Source organism: Cicer arietinum, chromosome 6, assembly GCF_000331145.2.
Source record: "Cicer arietinum cultivar CDC Frontier isolate Library 1 chromosome 6, Cicar.CDCFrontier_v2.0, whole genome shotgun sequence".
NCBI classification, from domain to species: Eukaryota; Viridiplantae; Streptophyta; class Magnoliopsida; order Fabales; family Fabaceae; genus Cicer; species Cicer arietinum.
Genome location: NC_021165.2, coordinates 17,382,522 through 17,403,753, shown reverse-complemented (window position 1 = coordinate 17,403,753; position 21,232 = coordinate 17,382,522). Strand labels below are relative to the sequence as shown.

The following is a 21,232-nucleotide window of genomic DNA, read 5'->3' as shown; positions in this document are numbered from 1 at the left end:
CACGTATATATGTTTTATTATTCGGGATAAAATCCACCATGGTTTACAACAATCATGTTTCACATAGTAATCCACCAAATTACTCATAACTTTATAGTGTTTTTAAATAGGTTTTCGGAATTAAGATTATTTTAAAAATTTCTATAAATTCATTTAAAATACACTATAAATAGGTTTTCGGAATTAAGATTATTTTAAAAATTTCTATAATTCATTTAAAGTGTGAAGTTGATTTTTATATTTAAATATTCATTATCAATTATATCTTTTATTTTAATAATATACTATTGATTTAGACTATATATTTAACTATTTATTATTAATTTAGTCTCTAAAATATTTTCATAAAAACTAATATAAGTAAATTTGATTAAAAAATTAATTTTTAAAATATTTATAGTCTTAATCTCAAAGAGCTTTTGAAAAGTCTTACAAAATCAATTTCGATATATTTTACAAATATTTTGTTTTTATATTCTTTTGTTATTTAAAATTCTCCATTATATATTAAAATTTATATATTATATATAATTTTTTTCTTCCAGTAGGAGACAACATTCGAGGGATGCGATTATTTATAGTTATTTATTTATTTTATAATAAATGAATAATTATTAATTTAATAAATAAAAAATAATTAAAAAACAAAATTATATTAATAAAATTAAATAAAATATATTTAATAAAGAAAAAAATAAATATTAATGCAATTGAGTAGATGTGTTTAAACAAACAACGTAATATATTATTTTAATAACTTTCTTCTATTTTACAAATAAATTAACAATTTTATTTTATTTTGTTAACAATTCCTCCTATTTTGTTAAATAATTCTGCAAACCAAAGAAGAAAAAAAAAGAGTTGTTAATAAAATAAAATAAAGTTGTTAATTTGTTAGCAATATAGAAGTGAATTATTAAAATAATATAAGATTTTATTTGTTTTGTCACATCTATTTAACCACATTAATTTTGATGTATTTTTTTTATTAAATATATGTTGTTTGATTTTATTAATATAATCATTTTGAATTATTTTTTTATTTATTAAATTAAAAATTATTCATTTATTATAGAATGACTATAAATAGATGTGACTTTCCATTAGAGAAAAAAATTATGCTTCAGGTGAGGTGAAAATACAACCTCTTAAAAATAAATAAAAAATAAAAACATATATAAATTTTTGTATAGAATATAATAAAGAAATTAATAAAGTGGAAATATAAAAGCAAATATGTCTGTATCACACGCCTTTTGATTTAGTTGGTATTTTGTTCGTTTACTAGACACTTCCGTTTAGTTGGTATTTTGTTCATTTCCGTTTAGACACTTCCGTTTAGTTGGTATTTAGTTGGTATTTTGTTCGTATCACACGCTTTTTGAAATGTTCATTTGCTTTTAAGGAGTCTTAGCAACAAACTTATTAATACATGTTAGTTGATTGATCAAATTTTCCGTATATTTTATTAAAAAAATATGAATCTTATATAAATTTCATAGAATTTTATACATTTTAATCAATCGAATATAAATTAAACAATATCTTGTTAACATTATTTTATATATATATATATGTATATTAATATATTATTTATGTATTTGAGTTTATTTATTTTATAATTAAATATAATTTTTTATTTTTTGAATTTTTTTAAATTAGTCAACAGAAAAACAATTTAGCTCTCTAAATTTAATTATGTAAAAAAAATTATTATTTTTATCAATTTTCTTTTTTTTTTAAAATATTATATTTTATATTTATACTAGTATCAAGTACTATTGGAGAGTTCAAGAGAGTGTTAAAGCAACACATTTTATAAAGTTGTATCGCGTTACAACTAACGAAACATGTCTCTTGACTATATTGTCTTCAATATTATCAATGATTCACTCTTGTCCCTCACTGAATCAAACTATACTTGTGATACCACTTGTTACGTGTTTGAGATAGCGACATAAACAGTAATTTGTCAAATACTTCAAAACCACAAAAATTTGACAAGACATCTCCATCAAAAATCTTAAAATATTAATTATACGAATTATTATTTTTATAAATATAATATTTAACTTATTTATAATCGATATAAGATTTAATTATTTCCATTTGAATTCAACTATATCATATCCAAATCTATGCATTATACCAAATAACTTAATAGTTCTTTATTTTTTATTTTATTTTGTCGATTAGTATTTTCACTTTTGGAATATGCTGATAAAATTAAATTGCAGAATTTATATATGAAGCATTAACTTTTCATTGTTTATCAATAAAATATTTATCACTTTATATGAAATAAAGTTGAACAAAAAGACTAGTCAACTTCAAATAGTCTCGTCGGGGTTAAGTATAGGATATTTATTTAATCACCATCGGATTCTTCGAAAAAGTGTAATCTTCGTTGGATTAAAATTGGCTAAGGTTAGATTGCTTGAATTGATGTGACAATTTGGATCCTCGAAAAATAATTCAAATAAAATTATTTTATTAAATACTTTAAAGACATTTGTTAAATAAAATAAAAAAATAACTTTTAAAAGAAAAATTCGATTTTTACAATTTAATATATTAAATTCAAAATTTTAAAAATTTTATTTTTATATTTAAGTTCTTACCATTTATTATTAAAATTATTGTTAGCATTTCTTATAAAACTATTCATCACTCAGTTTTATATTAAATGTCTTATTTATAATATTTACACATCTCAACTAATTATCAATATAAACATTTTGATAAATAAAAAAATATTCTTTATTATTAAAATAAATATTATGAATTATTATTTTGATAACTGTACATAATTCAAATTCAATTTTTATTATAGTGAAACAAATAAAATAATTTCCTTGTCAATACATTACATAGAGAAGATTCTAACTGACTTTTCCATCTCGTCAACAAGAAAACTCACCAGTCCATTTTGAAAGATAGATACGGGAAAATAGAGACAAATAATAAAAGAAGAAATGAATCTATAAAAGATAAAAAAATGTAAATTATTTTTTAATATACGTATAGATGAGTTTCTTTGGGCATGATTATTATAAATAGTATACTCTAGATCAATAATTTTTAAATTATTAAAAATTTAACAAAGATCAATAATACTCTATAATTTGCAATTCAAATTATAATTTAATTTATTCCAATTTAATATGTGATATATTTATTTTTGATTTTAATAAATCAATATAATATAACTCAATATCTCACTAATAAAAATAAAAATAATTATTAACATTTAATTATGAGAACAGTACTTGAGATCATTACATTTGGTGTATGATTTGTATTATAAATATTCGAGTCTAGATGTTATACCAAACCAAATTGTTCTCCCTCTCCCATATTCCTGGCACTTTCCCTTACTTGTTAGTTTCTTAGTTTTTGTTACAAATTAAAGCACTGCAAGCTTCATTGCTCAAAAGTGAAAAAAATGGGTACTGAATATCACAATTCTTTGCACATATTCTTCTTTCCTTATTTTGGTCATGGTCATATCAAACCAACTGTCGATATGGCCAAATTATTTGCATCAAAAGGTGTCAAAGCCACAATTATTACCACACCCAGTAATGAAACTTTAATCTCCAAATTTATACAAAAATCCAAAATTAGTGGCCACAATATTCATATTCAAACCATAGAGTTTACTTCCCCAAAAACTTGTTTACCAAATGGTTCTGAAATTATTGACTCAATCCCTTCACCGGAATCATTCTTTTCGTTCTTAAAAGCCACAGAATCGTTACAAGAGCCACTTGAAAAACTACTAGTTGAACAAAATCCAGATTGTGTTGTTGCTGACATGTTTTTCCCTTGGGTAACTGATTCTGCTTCCAAATTTGGAATTCCTAGAATTGTGTTTCATGGTACTTCTTTCTTCTCGTTGTGTGCTACCTATTGTATCAAACGATTTGAACCTTTCAAGAATGTTTCTTCTGATTTTGAACCCTTTGTTATTACTGATCTTCCTGGTAATGTTAAAATGACAAAGTCGTTCTTACAACCTTTTGAGATTTCGAAGGGTTCTACTGAAGGATTAGGCAAATTCTTTCGGGAAATACATGAATCAGAAATGAAGAGTTTTGGGGTTGTTGTTAACAGCTTCTATGAACTTGAAAAAGATTATGCAGATTATTATAGAAAGGGAATTGGTAGAAAAGCATGGCATATTGGTCCTTTGTGTATCTGCAATAAGAGCACAGAAGAAAAAGAAGGTTCTATTTATGAACATGAGTGTCTAAAATGGCTTGACATGAAGAAACCCAATTCAGTTGTTTACATATGTTTTGGAAGTTCGACAAAAGTTCTTGACTCTCAGCTTAAAGAAATAGCTGTTGGACTTGAAGCATCAGGGAAAAATTTCATCTGGGTTGTGAGGAAAAAGAAAGAAGAAGGAGAAGAATGGTTACCTAAAGGATTTGAGAAAAGAATGGAAGGAAAAGGACTTATTGTAAGAGGGTGGGCCCCACAAGTTTTGATTCTTGAACATGAGGCTGTTGGTGCATTTGTGACTCATTGTGGTTGGAATTCAATTTTAGAAGGTGTTTGTGCTGGAATGCCTTTTGTTACTTGGCCTGTGGCTGCTGAACAATTTTATAATGAAATATGGGTCACTCAAGTACTTAAAATTGGTGTTCCTGTTGGAGTTACAAAATGGGTTGAATCGTTTGGGGAAAGTATTGAATGGGATTTAGTGGAGAAGGCTGTGAAGAGGATTTTGGAAGGAGAAGAAGCTCAGGAAATTAGGAACAGGGTGAAGCTTTTATCAGAGTTAGCTAAGAAGGCAGTGGAAGAAGGAGGCTCTTCTTACTCTGATTTGAATGTTTTAATTCAGGATTTGAGTTTGCTTAGGAATTGAGATAATCCATCCTTGATCAAATTTTAAGCAAAGTTAAGTCTGGATACATGTGCTGTTTTGTATTTGATATCTTCTTAGTTTAAGTCGTTAGAATTAGTTTTCGATACTTTGTTAACAAACTAATACTCTAGTCACCCTTGTTGGTTAATTAGTTGTATTAGTCAGTTATTTTATATCAATTAGTTGTTTATTTAATTGGTTACAAAAGTTTATGTATATTTTTTGTTGGGATGTTTTAAATATCTTTTAGTTTGTGTTTAAATTTTAAAAATTATGTTCTTAATAAAAAATTATAATTTTAATAATTAAAAAATTTGATAAAATAAATTTTAGTTCTTATAAAATTTTATTTTAGTCTCTATATGAAAATTCTCAAATTTTTAATCTTTAAATTTTGTTTTTACTTTTAGTCTTTATTTTAAAATTTATGTGTAAAACATAATATTTTTAGTCCTGTTAAAATCAAAATAAAGATAGAAAAGAAATAAAAAAAATTAGAGCTAATTTTAATAATATCGTAATTTTATGGAAATTATAAATATATATTTTAAAAAAAAAATAATTCTCATTTTATTATATTAAGAAATGAAAAAATTTGAGATATTTACTAATAAGGAAAATATACTTTTGAGATGTTTTCACTACCTAATAGTCAACTCTAACTCTTTGTTGTATTTCATTTTCTCAATTATCAATCCTGTTATTCAATTTTTTTTTCTTATAAACAATTAAAATCAAGAATAGAAAATATTTTATCATATTTTTTTGGAGATTGGTAACAGTATATCAAACAACAATGCCATATATTGCGATGCATATGGTGATATATTTCCTTCTATTAAGTTGATTTGTCATCTATATTTCAATGATTTGAGCTTAACGATCAAATTTTTACTACAAATCAAGTATGCTTAATTTTCTTAACCATGCCAACATCCCTTTCCACAAAGTGGTTAAGGAAGGTAATCTCATCCTTTTACTAACTTGGCACCCTTCCTCCTAATTAATGTGTTGTTTGATGTTTTTGTTGTTGAAATATTCAGTGTCTTGCATAGAGAGAGGTATTTGGGAGTGCAAAATGGTAATTATTCTCGTTGGACTAGTCAATGATGAAGATGTGTTTTTCCTTCTAGAATATTTCTAACTTGGAACAGCAAGTCCAACGAGCTAGAATACTATCAACTAAAATATGACTGTGAAATATTATCAAATAAAATAAATAAAAGAGAAGAAAGGTATTAGCTTTTCAAAAACAACTTATCTGTCAAATACTTGTTCTAAGTTTGTGTCCGAAAAAAGTTTAATATTAGGCTTAATTGCACTTTTGGTCCCCCTATTATAGGTGAAAATTGAAAGTAGTCCCCCCATTTTGTTTCTCTCCAGTTTTAGTCCCCAAAGAGAATTTAAGTCCAAATCAAAAAACTGACGTGACAGACGCTTATGTGGAATAAACTTATTATTATATTATTTCTAATTAAAAAATATAATTTATATTTTAAAAATCATTATTATAATTGTTAAAAATCATTATTACAAATAAAATTTAATTGTTAAAATTAAATTAAAAAAAATGAACCCTAAGCTTGAACCAGAAGCATATCATTCAACAAAAGCTTGAACCCTAAATTAAAAAACAGCCCAAATTCAACAAAATAAACAAATTGAATGCAACGGCTGAAAAGCCGTTGCGCGCTAGCTTGTAAGGGGGTAGGGATGCCCCTTTCTAAAACTTAGATTTAATATAAGGAAGAATAAGGCCCTTTTTTGTTTGGAGTTTTCCCCAACCTATACCTAAGGGCTTCCGTTTTTCAGCAGCATCGCACTGCCGCATAAACAATGGATCCGCTGGGCTGGATGGGCTTCTCTGGAAAGGAATAAGGAATAGTGAAAAGCCATGTCACTTGGAACGGAACTGGTTGCTTATTGACTTTTTTTTAGTAATACGACTTTGGTTTGGTAAGCCAAATTAAATTATTATATTATTAGGCATGGTAGCTTACAAGACAAAAGCTAGCTTCTAGATGTTCTTTGCCTTAACATATGGAGGAAGCAACCTTCTGGCCTCTGTACCAGTAGTGGAGTGTTGTTGCAGGAGCTTGTTGGATTATGTGCTGAGTTGCTGTAGAACATTACAATATTATGCAAGTCAGTTTCCATTCAATTTGTTTATTTTGTTGAATTGGGGCTGTTTTTTAATTTAGGGTTCAAGCTTTTGTTGAATGATATGCTTCTGGTTCAAGTTTAGGGTTCATTTTTTTTAATTTAATTTTAACAATTAAATTTTATTTGTAATAATGATTTTTAACAATTATAATAATGATTTTTAAAATATAAATTATATTTTTTAATTAGAAATAATATAATAATAAGTTTATTCCACGTAAGCGTCTGCCACGTCAGCTTTTTTGTTGACACGTCATTAAAAAAATGACAACTCATCATGATTTGGACTCAAATTCTGTTTGGGGAACTAAAACCGGGAAGAAACAAAATGGGGGGACTAATTTCAATTTTCACCTATAATAGGATGACCAAAAGTGCAATTAAGCCTTAGTATTATTTATTAAACAATGTTGTTGAATCTAAAATAAATCTAAATATAATATTGTATAAAATAGATTCAGAGATATATTTTATTTTTTTTATAAAAAATTAAAATATTTTATTTATGTTAAATTTTATGTATTAATAATATTTTTTATTGATTTTAATTAATTAATTTTTAGAGCAATTAATTCTTTAAATTTAGAGTTTCAGTCAAAAATATTTACAAGTTTAATTTATATTAACTTAAAAGTCTAGTATCTAATATGATATGTAAACTTCTTAAAAATTTAATTTATATTAACTTTTATAAATAAATATTTTAATCTATCTTTATATATATTAACTGTTTAATAGATCAATTAAATTAAATTTTAATTTGAAATCTATTATATTTTAAATAATTTAATTTTATATGATAATATTTAACTGTTTTTTATGGTAGATTTTGACAAGTTTTATTGGAGGGTCAACATAAAAATTAAATATTTTTAATTAATTTTATATATTTAATTTTGGTATAGTGATAATTCTAATTTTTAGATGTATTAGAAATATCCAATTTGAATCAAAGTATTTATAATTTTGCTAATATATATACTATATATTATAGATACCTATTATTATAGGTATATTTATTTTTACCGAACACGGTCTCCTCTTCTCATAACTAAGATCCGCTTCTAACTATTTTGTAATAAAAAATCGGGATTTATAGTCTGAAATTTTAAGTTAATTAAAAAAATTATTTATTTTGTACAAATTTTTTTTTCTTAAAATATTTATTTATTTTATTTTGATAAAATATTTAATAAATAATTGATATAGAGTTAAAATGAAATAATAATTAATAAAAATATATTTTTAAAAATAATAAAAATAACTGCACGACGTATTCATTATTTAAAAAATGTAAATACTTGACAATTTTTTTATCCTTTTATTAATAAATAAAATTGATATAAATTTTATAAAATAAAATAAAAGATGTTTTCGTATGCTATTGCTATATAAAAGTTTTTTGTCTAATGTTCGTTTAAAAAAACTGGCTTGATCTGTATATAATGTAGGGTAGGTATAAACCTCTATCATTTGACGTGACTTATTTCTACCCACAATTCCTATTCAGCCATCTCAAGTTCAAAAGAAGTGACTAACGTTAACTAATTATTTATGTAGCGCAAATTCTAGATGACTGGTTACCTTTTCTTATTACATATAATAATTCTTGATATTTTAACGTGTTTTATATAAAAAAGTAATAAAAATTTATTTTATTTATAAATGTCAAATAATTATCAAGTATTTTTTTTAATATTCATCAATGATTAATATTTATGACAAATTTTTTATGATATAATTTTTATTGACAATATTTTTTTTCTGTATTAGAGAAAAATATTTATCAAATATGTTGTTATATTTATCAAGGACAAAAATTTATCGTATATTTTTTAATATTTATTAATAATAAATATTTGTCTCGTATTTTTTTATATATTAATGTCAAATACTTATATTATAATTTTTATATTTATAGTCACTGACAATATTTATTTCGTCTAATTTTTTATATTTATAATTGATAAATATTTGTCTCATGTTTTTTAATATTGTTTAAAATTGGATGAAAGAAGAAAAAAAAATAAAAAACCATAAAATATTTATTCTATTATTTTTATATTTATTATTATGTAATTTTATTGAAACTACAATTGTTTTTATATTTATAACTGATAAATAATTTGTTCTACGTTTTTCAATAGTGTTTGAAATTAGAAGAAATAAAGAAAGAAAAAAGAAGACCAATAGATTATCTCGTCATTTTTTAATTTATCGCTTATGTAATTTTATTGAAATTACAAATTTTTCTTATGTAATTACATTGTTGTCACGTCAATGCATCATTAGTATTTTTAATTTAAAAATCAAATATATAAATAACAATTATATTTTAATTAGATTCTTTTATTTTAGTTTTATGTGCAATTTTTTTTCAGGGTTTTTTGTACGTTTTTTTTTTTTTTTGATATGAAGTTTTTTATTTGATCTAAATAACCATCCAATTATATTATTATTCAATCTTTATACCATATTTTGATTAGATAAAATTGTAATTTTTAAAACACATTCTTTTGTTATATTGATGATAAATTAATTCAAAAAATTATCACTAATATTAATCAAAATTCTAAAACATGAAATTTGTCTCTGATGGCTTTTTCAAGTAATTAAAATTCTTTGATTGGTCATTGTCGGATTCATCTGAAAATCAAAGAATAAGACACATATGTGAATCAAAGAATAAGACAGTTTTTAAAAATTAAATAAGTTTTAAAAAAATATTAAGTTATTATTTTAGAGATGAATTAAAATATATATAAAAATATTTTATTTTAAATTTCATCATGATGTATGTGCTCAACCAAGGAGTGTTTGGTTCAACTGAAAATAAAATTAAAAATTAAAAAAATAAAGCAGTGTTAGGGAATTAAATAACTTTTTTTTAATATTTTACTTAAAAATATTAAGTTATCATCTTTGAGATAAATTAAAACATATATAAAAAGGTTTATTTTAAATTTCTTCAATAGTGTGTGTTCAACCAAAGAGTATTTGTAGTTCATGGGTTCTCTCGATAAATTTTAGTTGATAATTTTTCATGATTTAGACTATGTTATACCTATTTTTATTCTTTTGACACACTAAAGTACTTTGAGTATTCTATTTTAAATAAATTGGTTTTAATTATTTTTAAATATATATTTATTTTATAATTAACAAAAGTAATATTAATACTCAATAATACATTAATAAATAATAATAATAATAACAGTAATAAATAATAATAATACAGTAATAAATAACAATAATAATAATAATATAATAATAATAATAATAATAATAATAATAATAATAATAATAATAATAATAATAATTTGCTACTTACCAAATTTGCTTCTTACTAAATTGTACAATTTATGATTAATCAATTTACTAAAATTAGTTTGATACTTACTAAATTTGCTACTTATCAAATTAGACAATTTACGATTAATCAATTTGTTACCAAATTGTACAATTGATTAAATTTTTAATTAATTTTCTCATTTAATGATTTTGAGGTATATTCGATAAATATATATATATATATATATATATATATATATATATATATATATATATTGTCACATTACCAATCACATTAATAAGTTTTTTTTAATATATTAAGATAAAATTAGATAATATATTGTATAAATGTATTGTTAACTTATCTCAAAAGTTAAATCAAATTAAATATATTTATTTTCCAAATATATTTTAAAAATATCTATATATAAAATGATTAGATTAGGTTCATTTTTTACTTTTATTACTTTTTCCAATCATACGAATAATTTTTTTTTGATATTAAATCAATTTGTAAATTAATAAGAAAATTAATCAATTTACTAAATCACATTTAATGAGAAAATTAATTTTAGCAATTTGTGATATATCATTAATTTAACCATCAAATAAAAAAATTAATCTATTGTACAATTTTGTAAATAATAAATTGATTAATCGCAAATTATCTAATTTGGTAAGCAACAAATTGATTAATCACAAATTGTACAATTTGGTAAGTAGCAAATTATTATTATTATTATTATTATTATTATTATTATTATTATTATTGTTATTTATTAATGTATTATTTATTATTATTATTATTATTCATTAATGTATTATTTATTAATTTAATTATTTATTAATATATTAAATTCATATAATAATGGTTGAGGAAGTAATATATTCAAATATGATTTATTTTTATCGTTAATTTAATGTATTTCGTTTCATATTCATATTATTAATATAATTTGTATTTATTTAATTGTTATTATTATTATTTAATTTATTTATTTTTTTAAATTTATAATATAAATTAATCATTTTAATTATAATAGTTATTTATTATAATAATAATTAAAATATAAAATTTATTTATAATTTATTAATGTATTTTGTTTCAATTTATTATTAGTATTTTTATTTAAATTAAAATGGAATATTAATTGTTAAAAAATATTTGATAGTTAAAATGGAAAATCAACAGTATTTTTCTAGTAAAAAATATTTAAATTAAAATGGAAAATTAATAGTTAATTGATGTTAAATTGTTAAAAAACAATTTTAAAATAACAATTAAAAGAAAGCAAGATCTGAAACGATCGATTACTTTTTTAGCCACACACAACACCCACTGGTGTCCGTTTCAATACTGAGTATTGGTCACGTTACGACACTGACTTGACTCATTGAGACTTGAGCCTAAGGAAGCAACAGACTGTCCACGTCATTAGAACATCCAACGGCTGACACCGTTTGGAATTTCTTGACTCATTGCAATTGCCTACGTATAACTGACAATAAATAAATATCTACCGACACGGATACGATATTAATCTCAACACTATTTTGTTTTGTGGTATAAAAATTGGATAAACTCTGATTTTATTTCTTGAAAGTTCATGTAGATGTTTTTATTTTAATGAGAAGAGACAGTAAATATCGTTATAATTAATTTATACGATCTTAAAATATTGTATTTTGAATTTAAAAATAAGATATTCAATTTAATAATATTAAGTTTATCATTTAAATTAAAATTTAAGAATAAGAATAATATTATTTTAATTTTTATTATAATTAAAAAATTAAATTATTTATTGAATTATTAAAATAGTTATTAAAAAATAATTTATTATTCTAAAAGTTACTAAAGTACGTTTGTTTCAGATTTTTTCATGAATTTTTTCATGAATTATTAAAATAGTTACTAAAAATTATAAAATATGTTTGTTTCAGATTTTTTCATGAATTTTTTTTTAATTAAAAATTATTTTATATTGTTTGAACGTCTAAGATTTTTGAAAAATTATTTTTTAGTTAAAAATAATAGCTTATCAAGTTCGCTCCTTGCGATAGATGAGAGATAAGATGCGATAAATTTAAAAAACACGGAACTTAAATGAAAAAATGATATAATTATATTTATCCTTTTTAAAAAATCTAAAATTGTTCTCTAGCAATTTTTATTAGACTTTTATATAAGTTTTCATCAAATAAGTTTTCTTCTCCTTTTTCAATGTTGATACAATTTTTATTTTTTTTGCTTTTGTATGTTTGTTTATTACTTTTTGATGAATACTTAAGGTACATTAATCAATTTGAAAATGTGTCTAAGAAATGATAATTAAAAAAGTCATGTCTTTTATGGTAATTTTATAGTTTAAAAAATTATTTTTATAAAATTGTATGCAAATAGATTAAAAATCATTTTTATGATAGTAAACAAACAGAAGAAAAAAAATCATATTTAAACAAATCTCTACAAAATAATCTCTAAAATTTTTAATCTAAAAATCATTTTTATTTAAATTCAAACAAACGCACTCATAATTTACTATTAAAATAATTAATGATCATCATAACTAGGGGTGAGAATAGGCTGAGATGAACTAGGCTTTGTTACGCCTGAGTCTGGGATGTCATAAATCACCATAGATCCAAACATATACTTCGCCACTTCCATCTTATTCGAGAGTCCGTAGACAAATGAGATGTGAAGATTTACAGAATTTCTACATTAGATTACATTGCTAACTCACTTACGAAATCACTTGGTTAATAGAAACATGATAGTCACACTAGATTGATGGGTATAAGGAGTATGTTTGTTTGCTTCTAGTACTAGTCGGAGATTGTTAGATTTATTATTATTTTATAGTAATATGAGACATTTTTGTTTATTATATGAATTTATTTAAATCATAATAAAGTTTTTCGAATAGTTAGTTTATTTAGTAGAACATTAAGTTTGACTTAATCGTGAAACTCTTTTGAGTACAATGATCCTATTCTTAAAATGTATGTAGTCAAGTTTCAATATTAAATAAGACATCAATAATACATATAAACTATTATATAAGTAAACTGATGATCACATCTCATGGGTCATGGATATGAGGTATTAAATTTTCACATATGTATAAATATTATAAATAATATTTGTACTAGATTGATTCACCATGAGAACATTACATAATAGTTATGGAAATGTCATTAATAATTCTCATGTGACCACAGTGAATAGTCATTCAACTTGAAGTCAGTATCATCTTTACTCCGATAATTGTATACTTTGATCTCAAAAAACTAAGACAATTTAATGCTATGATATTTTTTTTTTTTTTTCTTCAAATTTTGTTTTCTTTCTTACTGTTCCTTTATTTCAAAACATGCATCATTAAAAGCATGCATATTAATCTTGTAAGATAGGTTGATGCTGGCTCAATGAACCCAACTCCTCAATCAAAGCATTCAATTTTAAGTAAGAGGATCCACCTTCTTCCCCAGCCTTCTTTGCCATTTCTGCAAACAATTTTGCTTTGTTCCTCATTTCCTCTGCTTCTTCACCTTCCATAACCCTCTTCACAGCCTTCTCCACTAAATCACATTGAATACTATCACCAAACAATCCAACCCATTTTTTAACTCCAACAGGTACACCAATTTTAAGCACCTCAGTCACCAATTTCTCATTGTAAAATTGTTCAGCAGCAACTGGCCAAGTAATCATAGGCACTCCAGCAGACACACCTTCAAAAGTTGAATTCCAACCACAATGAGTCACAAATGCACCAATAGCTTCATGATTAAGAATCAAAACTTGTGGGGCCCAACCTCTTATAACAAGTCCTTTTCCTTCCATTCTTTTCTCAAATCCTTCAGGTAACCATTCTTCTCCATCTTCTTTCTTTTTGTTTACAACCCAGATGAAATTTTTCCCTGATGCTTCAAGTCCAACAGCTATTTCTTTAAGCTGAGAGTTAAGAAAATGTGTTGTACTTCCAAAACACAAGTAAACAACAGAGTGTTTTTCTTTTGTGTCAAGCCACTTTAAACACTCATGTTTGTCAATAGAATCTTCTTTTCCTCTATATGATGTTATTTCTTTATCCTTCTTGTTGTGAATTGATAATGGACCTATATGCCATGCTTTTATGCCAAGTACATCTCTATAATAATCTGCATAAACATGTTCTAGCTCATAGAAGCTATTTACTATAACACCATAACTCTTCTTCTCTGATTCCCTTATTGCCGCAAATAATTTGGCAGTGTTTTGTGTCATGGTATCATTTTGAGTGAATATACTTGGAAGCTGCAACTTTGTCATTTTGATATTACCTGGAAGATTAGTAATCTCAAATAGTTCTGTATCAGAAGAAACGTTTTTGAAAGGCTCATAGAGATTCAAACATTGTGAAGCACACAATGAGAAGAAACTAGTGCCATGGAACACAATCCTAGGAATTCCGAATTTTGCGGCGGAAGCAGTGGACCATGGAAAAAACATGTCAGCAACAATACAATTTGGTTTTTGTTGTTGCAATAGTTGTTCAAGGGGCTCTTGTAGCAACCATGTAGCTTTGAAGAATGCTGGAATGAGATGAGGTGAAGGGATTGAATCAACATTTTCACATCCTTCAGGTAAACCACCTTCTACACAAGGGAACTTGATGATTTGAATATCTATGTTGTTAGAATGGGTTTTGAATTGTTCTATGGCTTTGGTGACGAGAGGTTTGTTGAGAGGTGTGGTGACTATGGTTGCCTTAACACCTTTTGAAGCAAATAATTTGGCCATATCAATTGAAGGTATCATATGGCCATGACCCATGAAGGGGAAGAAAAATATGTGTAACGGATTGTTTTGACTAGCCATATTGGTCACTAGCTTTTGATTTTGCACAAAATGAGGTTGAAGGATAGGATTTTTAAAATGACTTTCTTTATAGCTAGTAGAAGATTTATCACCATTACTATTAGCTTTTTTGGTCAAATATAAATAAAGGAATTGTTTAATTTCAAAAATAAATTGAGGAAGTATTTAATTGGAATAATTGTTATCATGATTACATAGATTATTAAAAATCTGTATGTTTTTACATTTTTTAATTTCCAAATTAAGAATTCAATTTTTAAAATTAAATATGTTCCAAATTTATAAATAAATTAATCATCATAACCAACTAGTTAATTCAAATATTTGATTTTTACATTTGATCATATTTATTGTCATTAAAACTAACCGATTTAATTGTTATCATGTTATCATGATTACATAGATTATTAAAAATCTGTATGTTTTAACAACAAATCTTTTTTATTTTAAATATTAAATATATTGTGGTGAAAAGCCGATATAATATAAAATATTAAATGTCAACAAATATAATACCCTAACTAGCATTTATTTTGATCTCTTAATTTAATTAATTGAATTTTATATTTAACCACATAAACTTCTATGGAATCAAAATTTATTCGATGAGATAGAAATATGGTATAATATAAACATGATAAAAGTTATCACATCCTGTGGTTTATGTGCTAATAAACAAGATAATATTATTAAAAAAACAAAATAATCTTTGTAAAACAGTTACATATATTTTTTAAATTACTTTATAATATTTTCATTTTTTTAAATGAAGTAAAAATAGTAAAAAATAATAATTAATTAATTTGAATAATTTAAAAAAAAAATCACTAACACTGTTCAGAGTCGTCCCAAAAGAGAGACATGAAAAACACTTGTTTTAGATTTTGCCAAAAAATATTTTTTTACTTTAGTTTTTACGAGATATAAAGACCCAATAATATATTATAAAAAATATTTTAATATACACTTACATAACAAAAGCCTCAAACAAAGTTTTAATTTTAAATTTTTGGCAAAATTATTATTTATTTGGATTGATATTTTTCAGTTTACAACATATAACAGTGAAACCTTCGTATTTACTTTTGCTAATGATAAAATCTTATATAAATTAAATAAAACATTACAAATTTTTTGATAATCTTTTTACTACAACTAAATTGGATAATAGGGATGAGATAAATATTAATTATAAATTATAAATTATAAATTTACGAGACAAAAAGTGAGCACATCGTCCACATGAGAAATATTAGTTATAAATTGAAAAATCATGAGACAAAGTCGTGAACATGAGTGGTAGTATACACACTATTTTCTTCAACTAAAATATTAAAAATTTTACATGAGTTATTGATGTTACTATAGAACAGTTGAAATGTATTATTTTATTTTAAAAAAAAATATAGAAAAAAATAGATTTGAAAATGCTATTATTTCTATTAAATAAATTTTCTATAGTTATTAAATGAAATATTAATAATTTATTTATTAATTTTTAAAAATACCCCGTATACTAGTTTCACTTTAAACCTGATAATATGTTGGGCCGACGTTAACACACTGTTGATTAAATAATTTAAAAAACAAGCATGTCTAACTTTAAACTCATATTTTTGTGATTATTAATAATATGTACATGACAAAATTAGCCTTAAGAGAAAATTATATTTAATGTTAAAAACTTTAAACTCATATTTTTGTGATTATTAATAATAATTTCATTTTTAAATATTCTTTTTTATTTTGAATTTTTAAATATTTATGTCAATTGTTCTTTTCTATATTTTTAGATTATATATATTATTAAATTATCCGTGTGATAAAAATGAATCATAGGTCAGGAATATTGGAGTTCAAATATCATTTTCTCCATCGCTTTAGGTATTGACACTCCTTTTATCTCGTGACGAAACAACTAATTAAAAATTGTTTGAACATTTTGCTCGAGTTTTAATCTTAGACATGATATAAGATATGAGACATCGTATTCTTATTAAAATTGAAGTGTATACATTTTTTTTGTGTCATTGATTATAAAAAATGTTATTGTTCTATGAATTCAGCAAAGTTGTAAGATATTCTATAGATGATTATAGAAAATATTATATAGAGTATAGAATAGCTCAATCTATTAAAAATATTTTAGTTGTAAAATAGTATGTCGCTAAAAAATTATAGATACAACCATTTGTTGGGAAAAAAACAGAGATAATTAGCAATAACTATCTCAATAATGCGGAATATTTTTCCCCCACCTGTGCAGATAAATGGCCAAACAAAAAATACAATTTCACAGAGCAAAAATAATTGGCAGAAAATTAAATTTGAGACAAACGCAATTTTTTAACGTGGAAAACTTCCCTCAAATTGAGAGAATAAAAACCACGGGACATAGTCCAGTAAAAACTTCTACTATAATAATTAATGGGTACACCAGAGTCTTCCTAACAACAATAGAGGACACCAGTCAACAATAACAATCTTCCACTAAAGTAGGTATGCCAAAGTTACTCTCAAAGAAGATAAAACTACTCAAACTGTATATTAAAATAACAAACTCAGTGGTAGAAATAACATACTAAATTTGTAGATCAAACGGAGTAAGTTTGCTACACATATGTTACCACCACCGGAACCAAACCCTTATTTTTCTTCCCTGACAACCGTTCTCTTTCGTTCTTCTAATTCTTAGGATTTCTAAATCCCTTTTATTTCCTTCACGTGGGCCTAGCCCAATAATACATTTTTTTTTCTTTTTTTTTTTTCAATAATAGTAATACTAATAATAATACTAATACTAATAAAACTAGTGGGGTCCACTTGGGGAGTGAACCCACCCAACAAATCACCCCCTCACGACTCAAGTAGGAAGGTACTGCTCAACCATGCCAGCTTTCTTTCTACAGCATATCATCTTCGACACAAACAAGGTCTTCGTCATCATATCTGAACCATTCTCATCAGTATGAATTTTCTTAATTAAAAACGACTTCATTTCCAGTGCATCACGTATCTAATGATACCGCACTTCAATATGCTTCGACTATGCATGAAAAGTCGAATTCTTGCTGAGATGGATCGCACTCTGACTGTCACAGAATAACACAAACTTGTCTTGCTTCATGCCTAACTCATGTAGGAATTTCTTCATCCATGAGAGTTCTTTGGAAGCTTCAGTTGCTGCAATGTACTCAGCTTCAGTAGTGAACAAAGCAACACACTTTTGTAATCTTGATTGCCAAGACACAGCTCCCCCTGCAAAAGTCATCATATAACCTGAAGTAGATTTTCTAGAATTCATATCACTTGTCATATCTGCATCTATGTAGCCATCCAACATAAGTTCATCACCTCCATAACATAAACACAATTTGGAAGTGCCTCTGAGGTATCTAAGAATTCCCTTCACTGCTTGCTAATGATCTTTACCAGCATTAGAGAGAAACGACTAACAACTCCAACTGCATGAGCAATATCTGGCCTTGTGCATACCATATCATACATCAAACTACCAACTACGGATGCATAAGGAACCTTCTTCATCTCTTCTTTGTCTTTCTCACTTGTAGGACATTTATCAGAATTCAATTTAAAATGAGTAGCAAGTGGAGTACTAACAGGTTTGCAATTGCTCATGTTAAACCTCTCTAACACCTTCTCAATATAATTGTGTTGAGACAACCACAATTTATTATTCTTCCTGTCACGAGTAATTCTCATACCCAGAATTTTCTTTGCAGGACCTAAGTTTTTCATTGCAAAAGACTTGTTCAACTCTTTCTTTAAAGATTGAATCTTCTTAGTGTCATGACCAACAATCAATATGTCATCCACATATAATAAGAGAATAATATAATCACCATCAGAGAATTTCTTGATAAACACACAATGATCGGAAGTAGTTTTACTATACCCATGTTTCTCCATGAAATAATCAAATTTCTTGTACCATTGTCGAGGTGCTAGCTTGAGCCCATACAAACTTTTCTTCAATTTACACATAAGTTTCTCTTTACCTTTGACTTTGAAACTCTCTGGTTGCTCCATATAGATCTCTTCCTCCAAATCACCATGAAGAAATGCAGTTTTCGCATCAAGTTGTCCAACTTCTAGGTTCAAACTAGCTGCTAACCCAAGCACAACTCAGATAGAGGACATCTTCACCACGGGTGAAAAAATTTCATCAAAGTCAATACCTTTTCTCTGATTAAAACCTTTCACAACCAATCTTGCGTTGTATCTTGGTTGAGAACTATTCTCTTATGCCTTTATCTTGTATACCCATTTGTTCTTGAGTGCTTTTCTACCATTAGGCAACTTTACCAAATCAAATGTGTGATTCTCATGCAATGAATTCATCTCTTCTTATATGACCTTTAACCATTTTTCTTTATCAATATTTGCAATAGATTCTTGATAATACTCTGGCTCTCCACTATCAGTGATCATCATATACTCATGTGGATGATATCTTTGAGAAGGTTGACGTTCTCTAGTAAATATTCTCAACTCAAACTCGACTCGTGGCTCAACTGGAACCTGCTCATCATGGTGAGACACATGATCATCAGTTACATTCTCATTATCTACCTGTATATCTCCTCCATCAACAAAGGTTTATGCAGGGGGCTTAGGCGCAACATTTTCAATGTAACTTCTGGAATTTGATTTCTGTTTTTCAGCTTTATCAAAATCTTGAATAGTATGGTCTTCAAGAAATATCACATCTCGGCTTATGATAATTTTCTTGTCAATCGGATCCCACAATCTATAACCAAATTCTTCATCACCATAACCGACGAATATACACTGTTTGGATTTACTATCAAGCTTGGACCTCTCATCTCTTGGAACGTGAACAAAACATCTGTAACCAAAAACTCTCAAATGAAGGTAAGAGACATCTTTCCCTGTCCACACTCTATTTGGAACATTACCATCAAGTGGAATAGAAGGAGAAAGATTGATCAAATCTACTGCAGTTTTCATTGCTTCACCCCAAAAGGATTTCGATAATTTTGCATGAGAGAGCATACATCTGATTTTGTCATTAATCGTACGATTCATTCTCTCTACAACACCATTATGTTGAGGTGTCTTTGGAACTGTTTTCTCAAACCTGATTCAATGTTCTCTACAATACTCTTCAAATGGACCTCTATATTCGCCACCGTTATCTAATCGAACACATTTCAATTTCCTTCATTTTTCTCTTTCAACACTTGCATGAAAATGCTTGAAGACTCCAAATACACAGTCTTTAGATTTCAAAGAAAATGCCCACACTTTTCTAGAGTGGTTGTCAATAAAAGTAACATAATATGATGCACCACCAAGAGATTTACTATCCATCATACAAACATCAGTATGAACTAAATCAAGAATATTTTTCCTCATATGAGGACCAATATTATGAAAAAAAACTCTATGTTGTTTTCCAGCAAAACAATGAGTGCAAGTTTTTAGAGACGTACCTTTCACAGGAAGAAAGTTTTTCTTCGCAAGAAGAAAGTTTTTCTTCGTAAGTATGTTGAGTCCTTTCTCACTCAAGTGATCGAGGCGCATATGCTATAAATCAGAAGATGCATCTTCAATTGCATTCACTTCTTCCTTGCATAACTTCGTAGGCATCCTATAGAGAGAAGTGAAACTTTGCTCCTTTGCAACCACTAGGGACCCTTTGGTGATTTTACATATACCACCACCACCAAAGTAAGTGTGGTAACCCTCAATATCCAAGGCTTTCACCGAAATCAAATTGAGACGAATATCAGGAACGTGTCTAACATTCTTCAATTGAAGCTTGGAACCAATCCCAGTTTCAATCCAAACATCCCTCATACAAATAATTTTACATACTCCTTCATCTCCCATTTTTACCATGCCAAAATCACCAGCACTGTAACATGAGAAGAAATCATGCCTAGGAGTAACATGATATGAGGCACCCAAATCAATAATCAAAGTTGAATCCTGACATGCAAGGTTTATGGAATTATCATCACAAACAATGTAGACATTATTAACAGATGCAA

General features: G+C 25.7%; 2 protein-coding genes across 2 annotated transcripts; one reads left to right on the top strand and one right to left on the bottom strand.

Moving 5' to 3' along the window:
• Positions 1–3,328: 3,328 nt before the first annotated feature.
• LOC101511462 (scopoletin glucosyltransferase-like) lies at positions 3,329–5,089 on the top strand. Its single transcript, XM_004505196.4, has one exon. The coding sequence runs from the start codon at positions 3,446–3,448 to the stop codon at positions 4,871–4,873; it is 1,428 nt and encodes a 475-aa protein (XP_004505253.1). The 5' UTR covers positions 3,329–3,445; the 3' UTR covers positions 4,874–5,089.
• An 8,464-nt stretch (positions 5,090–13,553) lies between these two features.
• UGT73B14 (scopoletin glucosyltransferase) lies at positions 13,554–15,256 on the bottom strand. The gene has a single exon (XM_004505195.3). The coding sequence runs from the start codon at positions 15,192–15,194 to the stop codon at positions 13,728–13,730; it is 1,467 nt and encodes a 488-aa protein (XP_004505252.1). The 5' UTR covers positions 15,195–15,256; the 3' UTR covers positions 13,554–13,727.
• Positions 15,257–21,232: the final 5,976 nt, after the last annotated feature.